The sequence below is a fragment of the Anser brachyrhynchus genome, assembly GCF_964034855.1.
Source record: "Anser brachyrhynchus genome assembly, chromosome: 6".
Taxonomy (NCBI): Eukaryota; Metazoa; Chordata; class Aves; order Anseriformes; family Anatidae; genus Anser; species Anser brachyrhynchus.
The window spans coordinates 16,668,602-16,679,234 of record NC_137700.1 but is presented as its reverse complement, the minus strand read 5'-3'; the positions used below and the strand labels follow the sequence as shown (position 1 = coordinate 16,679,234).

General features: G+C 38.5%; 1 protein-coding gene across 14 annotated transcripts in view; it reads left to right on the top strand.

Annotated features, from left to right (window-relative positions):
* Positions 1-10,633, top strand: part of ANK3 (ankyrin 3) — a 361,577-nt gene that overhangs the window by 334,400 nt on the left and 16,544 nt on the right. For 9 of the 14 annotated variants that reach the window (XM_080597951.1, XM_080597944.1, XM_080597950.1 and 6 more), the window contains 5 exons: positions 577-651; positions 1,553-1,684; positions 2,735-2,878; positions 5,260-5,932; positions 7,897-8,275. In XM_080597951.1, the coding sequence (XP_080454077.1) occupies positions 577-651; positions 1,553-1,684; positions 2,735-2,878; positions 5,260-5,932; positions 7,897-8,275 (1,403 nt within the window). The remainder of the gene's footprint in view (positions 1-576; positions 652-1,552; positions 1,685-2,734; positions 2,879-5,259; positions 5,933-7,896; positions 8,276-10,633) is intronic. The other 5 variants (XM_080597952.1, XM_080597953.1, XM_080597955.1 and 2 more) reach the window with 1 other exon arrangement.

Here is a 10,633-nt window from a genome sequence, read left to right as displayed (position 1 = left end):
GAGCTCTCATGGCTCACCTCGTGGAGATCAAGCCTAGTTTGTAAAACTTTCAACTTGTTGATCCTAGTGCATGAACTGTTGTGATTGCCTGTGGAGTGACTTAACCGTAGTTTTCATTCTGTCATTGTCATCTGTACGTGCTGTCTTATACTCTTCTTTCTTCCTTTAAACAAATCCTGTACTGTAGAAAGCTAGTGAAGCATGCCAAAGACATTGTTGTAACTCAGAAATGGAAAGTTTTCTTTTGTGACAGCAAATTTGTTCTGTCAAAGTAGAGAAAATAGATGTTAATCTGGTCTTGGTGGTTTCCACCAGTAAATGAACAACTTGTGTACAGTCTAACGGCTAGATTGTCAGCATGTTTGGTTTCATTACACAACATCATGTAGTTTGACATTTGGCTTTACACAGGTGAAAAAATGTGCTTTGTAGGTTATTAGGACACACAACCATTCTAGTAAACAATATAATCACCGGCAACTTAGTTGAATTAAAGCTATTATTTATAATAAACTATTGTCCGGTATTATGGTTTTCTGTGCAAAACCCTTTTAATCGAGAAATTGTAAATCACAGGTCCACAGAGTCCATGTGAACGGACAGATATAAGGATGGCAATTGTAGCCGATCACCTAGGACTTAGCTGGACAGGTAAGCTTTTCTGCTTTTATATTGAAATCAGCTGTTACATTCTCAGGTAGTCTTTTTACTAAAAGCTGCAGCAAGGCCCCCATCAGGAGAAGGCCTCCCTTCTCCTGAATTTGCACTGAACCTGGCCTCCCAAAATATTCAGCAGATCACTTGGCAAAGATGCCCAATAAGAAATAGCTGTGAAGAACTGTCTTATGGGCTCACAATAAATCAAACAGAAACTGATAGAGCAAACAGTTAAAATGAGTCATTTCCCAAGATGTTACACTCAAATAGTTGAGAGAATCTTATCTGCTCAGGGTCAGGGCTGTCTGTGTCTCAGGGCAGAGAATCCCCCAAAGTGCTGGAGCTTTTTAGGGGTCCCAGCAGCTTGGTGCCATGTGGGGTTGCCTCGTCATACACCCACTGTACCCTCCGCAAACTGACGTGCAGAGCTGGCCCTTCATGGGCTTATGGGTGCAGCAGCCAACTCTCCATGGGCATAGGTGAACACAGTGCTGGTGCCTGAGCTGCACAGCAAGCTCGCAAATGAATGATGGTCACCAGAACAAGCACATTATCAGTGAGCAGTGACGAGGTCTCCATGGAGCTTTACTTTGCTCTGGTTAAGTGTCTTACTGGGTTTAAATACAATAATAACTCAAAGAGATGTGATTGAAAATTCAGAATTGTGCCTGTCTTAGGAAATTAAAATGTAAGTGTATAATGCCATGTTCATTATTATCTGTTAAGATACCCATTTATGTCAGGTAGTTTTGTTGATGTCTGTGTGATCTAAGAAAGTTAATATTTCTAAGCCTGACAGGATAATTGAGAGATATGTGCTTTGTTTGGTGTTTTTGTTGTTGTTTTCTTTCTTTTTTTCCTTTTTTTCCTTTTTTTTTTTCTTTTTGCTTTATAGAACTGGCAAGAGAACTGAATTTTTCTGTGGATGAAATAAATCAAATCCGAGTAGAAAACCCAAATTCTCTTATTGCTCAAAGCTTCATGTTATTAAAAAAATGGGTTACCAGAGACGGGAAAAATGCTACAAGTAAGTTCAAGCAGTTACTTCTGTTGTTTGTAAATTATAGCCCATTCCAAATGTTGCCTGTTCTAAGTAGGTTAAATTGAAGAAAACAAAATGAACTTCTTTCACAAACCACTAATGGAAAAAAAAAGTTTTAGTTATATTTTTACCAGAAGCCAGAGATGTGTCATATTTATTCAGTACATATGCAGAAGGAAATAATCTGTTCTCCACATCCATAATTGATGGGACAAGTAAGAAGCTTAAATTCCAGCAAAGGAAGTATTAGGGAAAACTTGCCAATAGCAAGGAATGTGAAACATGGAAATAGGCTGCCTGGAAAATTTAGGTAGTCTCACAGTACTGCAGGTTGTAACAAGACTATATACCTTTCTGTGAGGAGTGGCGGGTGTGACTGGGACAATGGATCTCTTTGAGGCCACATTTCTGGGCAAATTCTGCTATTTTTATCTGTACTTGAACTGCTCAAATTGAAATAGAGGGTTGATTTTTGCATTAGGTCAGTAGTGTTTGTTACAGTTGTCTAATCCACAAAACCCTACACGGTATTTGAGTCAACTTGGATCTTTTGCACCATAAAAGTCGTTTCCAGTATTACTGTGTTCTTGTAACACAGGATTATTGTAAATGAGATTTCAGGATGGATTGCATGAATTACATGCATTATTACCTACATGGCTACCTGTTCTGTTCCTCAAAATAGAATGGTAACAAGGATCTTTACATTCCCTTTATGTTCCAGTAAAAGGATATTTTGTTTCAGTAGTAAGTAAATATATTATTTAAGAACTCCCTGACCTTATTCTTTGTGGTTCTCGTGTTATAATAGGATTATACGTGGGGAGAGGAGAATCTTAATAGGTATATATCTTGAGTTAGTAGGCAGCAGAATGTCTGCTTAGACAAATGGAGTTTGCTAGAACCAAAGGCATTGGGACAGAAACGTATGCAAGCAACTTATAATTAGCAAAATGTAAATGTAACTGAGAAAGACAATTACACAGTTCTGCAATGCTGAACTTTTTTTCCTGACATGTCTTATTTGTTTTTCAGCTGATGCCTTAACTTCTGTATTGACAAAAATTAATCGAATAGATATTGTGACCCTATTGGAAGGACCAATATTTGATTATGGAAATATTTCAGGCACCAGAAGTTTTGCAGATGAAAATAACGTTTTTCATGATCCCATTGATGGTAATTGAATTCCATGGTCATATTTAGTTCAGTGGCAATAATGCAATAATGTTGTATGAACTAGATGGTTAAAAAAAAAAGGAAAAAGTAAATTCTAAACAAGTAACTGGTTTTCATTTCAAGGGTTTTTCCTCATAGTATGATATTTAGGTTGCACATTAACATCTCAGAGAGTAAGCTCAGGATCCCACAAATGCACGCCTCAGTGAGCTCGTTCCTACCAGCCTCGCCTCAGTGTCAGTTGACAAAACCTGATTTTTTTTCTCCTGTGGTAGTTGTGTTTTGATGCTTGCCCATGTATATTTTTAATGTGCTTGGTATTGCATGCTTTCCAAGCTTGCTGGAAATAGACACACATGCACGCGCACACATGTATATATATTTTCTTTGGATTTCTGTCTAGGTAAGTAACAGAATTCTTCAAAGAAAAAAAAAAGGAAAAAACAAATCAAGTGTGTAGCAGTTGCATGAGATACGTTAATGTGCAGTTTACTACCCAGCCTGAGACAAATAAATATCAGTTATTTTGAGATTTTCACAAAATTTTTGTGATTTTGGACCATTATTGTCCAAATGTACAGTGGCAGTAGAAAAATAAGAAAATGTTTTATTATTGCATGAGAGAATATCTTTGTCAGCCTACTAATGAATAGAACTGTTCAGTGATCTTCACATGGAAGCTGTACCCACTGAGCACAGAATGGTGCTGGTTAATTTTGAGCCAAATCTTTAAAGGATAAATGGAGTTCTGCTTATAAAACAGAATTGCCGTAGGTATACTTAATATTTATCATCATGTTGAAGATGCTAAATGTTGTTGTTTTGTCTTTTAAATGTTAGTTAACAGGCACTGGGTTGCTGCATCCTTTACTTTCATTTTTGACAAGTTTATTATAAATAGCTTGTTAGGTAAGACTTTTCTCTTTTGAGTTCTATTTCCTTTGCTTTTTGTAATTGGTTCAAATATTTATTAGTCTCTGTATTTTAGTAGGATGTTTTTGTAGTCAGAACATATAAGCTCAGTGTACCTCCATTACTGAGCAGCATTACTGGTCATTGAATCATTGCATTACAGAAAAAAATTTCTGTTGACATTTTAAGAAAGTTGCTCTTGAAATGTTACTTGCGCCTTTCAATAGTAGCATCAGTATTTTTATGAAAAAATACGCTTTTCTGCAGTTGCTTTCTGTCTCTCCTCTTCTCTGAGCCTTCCTCAAGCTTCCTTTCCTCACCAAGACCAGACCACCTTTACCTTTCTCTCAGCTGATTCAGGAAATAAAAAAAAGGGAAAAGAAAAAAAGAAAGCCCAACCCTGTAAATGCACATCCCTTTGCAGGCAGTACAATGTCCAGTTAACCCCACACAATGTATTTTTTTTTCCTTTTGTAGGTTACCCAACCTATAATTTGCTGGAGAAAATTTCAGATTTTGTTGTCATTTTATATTTATATTCAGTTTAATCCTTTTGTATGATTTTCCTGTGTTTTCATCGATTTCCTTTTCTTTTCTCTCTTTATTTGATCAGTGTATCTGATTGTACCCATGTCGCCAAGATCACCTCAGTCTCCAAGATCACCAAGATCTCCTTACTCACCACAGTCCTCTCACCTGTATAGCTTTACTGTACCTGAAATATTCATATAGCTCTCCCTGTGTTTTTGTGTTCTTATCCCTTTGTTAAATTCCCTTTTTAGTTTTTTATCCTGCTGCATATTTAGATCTACTATTCTTTATTATCCTCATTGAGATCCATTTCTGTTCCTTGTTCTTTAACTATTCCATTCTTGTGGCTCTGTGGTTAAATGGAGATATAGATTAGTAGCATTGTATTGCTAGTATTGTGTACTTTTTGATATAAGTAAGTTAAAAATGTGGACCTGTTTTAAAAATAATACCTACTTGCAAAAAAGTGGCTGTCCTATGTTTTGATCTGCTTCTGTCTTTAAAGTTTATTTATTAAAATTCCAAATTCAAGGAAATAAAAACTGGGAAAGAAAGATATACACAATTTGGCTGCAAGATGTTGGATTGGATATAAACGGACAGCCACCCCTGTCCACATTTAATTCCATGCATGCTTGTAAGGCAATCTGCTATAGCTTGAAAATGTTCAAATGGCTGCAAAAAACAATTGTTGAAATCTTTACAAACTATTTACAAAATACTCAAAAGTACTGGCTTTGCTGTACTAGCTATTTTGGCAATGCTCATTTTTGTTCATCTAATTAGAACAAAGTAAATGAATCTATCAGAACTGCATTTGTTCTTAATCTGCATCTTCACAGTTTTCATACTTTATGTAATTCATGAATCATTTGACATTTGCTGGTTCGTTGCTCCATGCTTCATCCCAGTTAGTCCAAATGTGCTGTCTTCCTTAGGTTATCCCTCCATTCAAGTGGAACTGGAAACTCCCACTGGGTTGCGCTTCGTGCCGCCCACCCCTTTCCATCAGGACGATTTCTTTAGCGACACCTCTAGCCTAGAGTCACCCCTTAGAACTCCCAGTAGACTGAGTGACGTGGTAGTGACCTCCCAGGGACATGTAGATGGTACAGCAGCAACACCGCCAGTGGTGACTGAAGAAGATACTTCTCTGGACGACAGCAAACTCGATTTCTCAGTGCCTAGAGAAGGAACTCCCAAAGATATTTCTGTAGGCCAGAGCCAATTGGAGGAAGTGGACCTTAAAGATTATCCGCGGTATCTTGGTAGTTATGGCGGGATACCAAAGGATGCTAAACAAAAGCAGAGTGAAGAGACTAGCAAAACAGGAATAAGGACTGAACAGCCTGAGAGAGAAAAGTCTGGTAGTGATGAGGAGATGACGGAAGAAAAGTTTAAATCTCTGTTTGAGGACATTCATCTGGAAGAAGGAGCTGAGTCTGAGGAGATGACGGAAGAGAAAGTATGGTCAATTCTTAAAGGTGTTCAGCAAGCAGAACGCGAAATGTCTTCAATTACAGGTTGGCAAACCGACTCGTCAAGTGTCACTGAGCCACCAACGTCGGGACGCAGAATAGGTGGTAGCCTGCTAGATCGTCTGGATGATAGGTGAGAATCTGCTTACAAAGGTGTGCGTGTAAGCGAGCCTAACTGCGCTGCTTTCACCTTCAGAAGCAGTGCTCAGGCTGTGGTTCCGTAGTTCCCTGTGTGTATGTGTTTATATACATATATGCACATGTATTTAGAAGAAAAAGCGGTGCTTAACTCAGTTAGGCCTGAAACGCATTTAACTTTAAACATGTATATATAGCAGGTTTCATGCTTAATATAAGATTAGTTTTTATTACATTTTCTAGATAATATTGCTTTTCATGTTCTTTGTAATTGTGTGTTTCCATTCTGAAGGAATCTAAGCAGGCATAGATGGAATTGGAATGTGGGGCTACGAAATGTATATCAGTTGAAACTGTAATACTGCATTACTCTTATTTCTAGAGTACCTTTTTAGCAGTCACCCTTTTCATGGCATATCTGCCTTCCCTCAGATAGTCATCACTTTTCCATAACCCAATTTTTAAATTGTCACTGTTTTTATAACACTTACTTAAGTGTGTTATGTCATGCTAATTTACTTGACGTTTTAAGAGATGAGTTGCAAATCATAGGAAGGTAAGAATGACAACACCAAATCCTTTTCGTCCCATATACTGCCTCCCAACAGTGAATGAAGAGGATGCTTGGGGAAGAAAATTCCATTTTTCCCTCCTCTGCTTTCCCAAGGTCAATTTGCTTTCAGCATAATGACCTGCTAAGATGGTGAATGCTTTCTACATATTTATCCTCAACGAATTTCTCTTGCATGAGCCTTTGCAGCCTCCCCTTGGACCTACATAAGTTTTCAGCATTTACAGTATGTACTGGCATGTTTGGCCATACTGGTACCCACTGGTGAAGATCTCCTGCTCTTATTTTGAACTTGGCTTCTGTGATTACTAATGGAAGGAGCCAGCTCTGCATGAGGTGTAAATCAGCAGAGAATGACTGTCTGCAGAGTGGTTTTCTCTCTGTCAGCAGATCCTTTGCATCTTTGACTCAGAATGTTTAAGGGTTCCAGGTAGCATGAGGTACTCTTACTGAATCAAGCGGGAACATGGCCGTTGATTTCAGCAAGCTGATTTTTCTAACAAGGCCATAAAGCACTTGATCTACTAGTGTTGTGATTCCTGTTGTTATGTTAAGCAATGCTTGTTATTCTGCCTTCTATACTCTGTTCAATTAATAAAATATCTCTTCTAGAAGTAAAAGGCCTTCCTTAGAAGATGACCTGTCCATTTCTAGCTAGATGAATTCAATTTGCTATCTTCTATAACAGTTTTGCCAGCAAATAGCTGTAGTATTTTTATGTGTACAGTCCAACTGTTTATTTGAAATGTAAGCAAAATAAAACAGAAACCTGTGCATCAGAAGTGCAGGTTAAACCTGCCCGAAGGTAATCTGAGATAAAGTTTTGGCCAGAGCTTTGTATCTCGTAGTAATGTTTCTTGCTGTTGGCTCTGTATATTATTGAAACTGTACTGAGGAATTATTCTTGAGTACTAATATTTTTTAAGATGCATGAGTTATTGGAGTACAGGTACTACAATTGGAGGGGAAAATAACCAAAATTATTAGTAACTGCAGAGTAACAGATACTTTGTTCACCTCCTTGGTTAGAGAGCAGGTTAAAGAATTACTGCCTTGGGGATTTATCTCGTGATTATACAAGGGAAATGGTAGGTTTTGTGTATTTTTCTTTCTCTTTTTATTTTTTTCTTTTTTTCCCTTAAGTTGAAGGGAATTAACACATAGCATTTGGTCTTGATTCCAGTGTCCACCATGTTCTCATTGCTTCTGAAAAGATACCGTGATGCAGACAAGGCTATTAAATAGATTGATGCTTGCACGCTGAATTAAAAATTTTACTTTGTCTGAAATGTGTGCGCTGAGTAAAGGCTCAGTAAAGGGGTTCAGTGCTTCTGCCTTCTGTTGCGTGATTTAAACACTGAACGGCTGTCTATTTTTTTCCCCTGTAGCTTGGACCAATGTAGGGATTCTGTTACCTCATATGTCAAAGGAGAAGCAGGGAAGCCAGAAACAAATGGAAGCCTCTCTGAATCCACAGCTGAGATGAAAACTAAATCCTACGTCCAAGAATCTTTAAACGATGTGGGAAAACACAGTGACAAAGAAGCCCTGAAAACAAAGCCCCAACTTTCAGCTGGTACTGATGAGCAAACGTTATCATCAACCGCATATCAGAAATCTTTGGAAGAGACTAGCAAGCCAACAACAGAAGGCAACAAAACATCTGTGCCTGTCAGTGTGAAGAAGATGAGCTGGAGTTCTTCAGAAGATGGCAAGCCAAGAGCAAGCATCCAAGAGGAGGAGGGAGCAGTAATGTCTGAACAGAAGGTACAGTATGTCCTGTAATTATTAACTGCTTGAGGAGTCCCTATTGCTTAACATAAAATTTTTATAGGACTTGTAACATTGTGCCAGGTGTGGTTTGGTTTATTTAATCTATCTTTATGCATTTTCTATATATTACTAAATTAAGAAAATTGGAAATTAGTGGAAATTTATGTTCTGCGGTGTAAATAGAACAAAGTGTAGTCGGGGCAGTCAGAGGAGCCAAGCAGGGCTGCATAATCTTGTTCTTAAGGGGGCCCCGAGCCTTGGAAGAGGTTAGAGCAGGTTGTGACTGCTGTCCTGCATCGCTGGGGAGCAGGCCCCCCTCCTGCCTAAGTACCACCTGTGCAGACAGTGCCAAACCACTCGGCTGTCCTTGAGCTGCTTCCATAAAGGTGATGCCACTGTTTTCATCTCTGTTTGTGACATTGAGGTGAGCAAAGAGAGGTACTCTGTCTTCTTCGTTGTCCCTAACACCCCTGCATTTTTCCTTTTCATTTTTTTTTCACTCTGTTAAAGTGCAGGAAAATAAATCTGGAGTAAAATCTAATCTCTTCCATATATTTTGTTCCCTGGCTTCATTCATTCCAACTCCAAGGTGCATCCAGCCAAGAGGAATCAAAAGATGTGCAAATGTATAAAGCACTTTTCCAGGTGGTGGTTTGTTCTTAAAATACTGCTGAGGGGCTCTCTTTTGGTTCTACCTTGCCTGGCTTGCACATCTTTACCTATGGTGTCTCATTTTTAAGTTGGTTTCAGACAACGAAAATTTTAATAGGTTTCTCAATGGCATATATTTATTTCCCAGAAGCTTAACAGTAAAATTGATGCAAGGAATTGCTTATAGCCCAGTGTAGGGATTGGGGCTGGTGGGCAATCCCTAGGCTCAGTGATTGTGAAAAAGGGAATTACTGAGTTTCTTCTACATTTCTCTCTCTACTGATACTGTCTTTTCTTGGGTGTAGTACAGGAGGAGACTATAACTTCTGAAGTGATGCATTTTAGTAGATGCATTTGCTTCTACATGATGTGGCTTTTTTTTTTTATTGTAGCACAATAAAAATTGTCAGCTGTGGTGGTCTGCAATAAATCATTCAAGTTTAAATTACTTCATTTTAAACTGTTCTTTCGATTATACAATCAAGAATTCTTTTATTAGATAGTACCATAATCAGTCTCACCAGTTATGCAGTGTATGATTGTTATTATCTTGTTGTTAATTCATGACATAGTTAAAGCAGCAAAGATCTTTCCTAATGATCACTAATTACTGAATACTTTAAAAAAAAAAAAAAAAAGAAGAGCCTGCTGCAAAGGCAGCTAAATGCAGACATCAGAGTTCCTTTATTTGGCTTTGGGGCAGACCTTGGGCTGATGATGTTATACTCAGTTTAAACACAGGGATAAGCATAGAAGCGCACTGTAACACGTGCTGAGGGGTGTGCAGCAGTGGTGCACTCCCCCCTCTGGATTCCCATCAGTGAGAAGATAAGTTGTCATCCACTTCTGTTTTGTCTTCACTTCTGGATCTGGATTGGTAAGAATAAGTGTGTGCATTTCATATGTGCGCTTTTTGCACTACTTTTGCTTTCTTGGTAAAGGGTGATAATCTTATCTTCCAAGTAACAAGTCTTTTTTTATGGACATGGTCTTTGAATCAACTGGTATCAGAAAACAATGTGATTTCTAAACCTGGGTCTCTCACTTAATCTTCTTGAAGTCGGTAGTTTAATTACTCTGAGTCCAGTTCATAGTGAGATACTTCAAGTGCTGTCATGAAAAGAGTTTCAATTGTAGTGTCTCTGGAAGGCATTCTTCAGAAACGAGCCATAAAGGGGTAAAGGTTTGAAAGAAGCAGATTCATTTCTGTGGAAGGAAGTGGTGAACAAAAGCAAATGACTTCCTAAAGTTAGCAGTTTTTTCTGTGACCATGTGGGAAACACCTAAGAAGTAGTAAGCATTCACCTGCCTGGAGGGGCCTGCATCAGTGTTTGGCACACGGTTCTGCACCAGAAGATAAACTTGGTCCATAGGTACTGGGCTGCTGCCTGGTGAGGTGGATGAAATGAATTGTTGGCTTAATCCCATGTCACTTAACTGCCCAAAAATTTAAAAAAGCAGTGCAGTGACAGTGTAGACCATGTAATGCTCTGTCAGTGACCAAGCATCACATTCAAGTGACCTTTGGAAATGACAGGAGTGCAGCGCAGTTATTCTGTTACCCCAAAGAGGTGATGTCCTGTGGTCACAGTGACTCCCAGTGTCAGAGTTTCAGCAGGGCTAAAACACTTGAAGCTGTTTATTAACCACTCTTCCTCCAAAAACCTTTGTGCCCTCTTGGGAATCTTCTGCTTCCTGTTA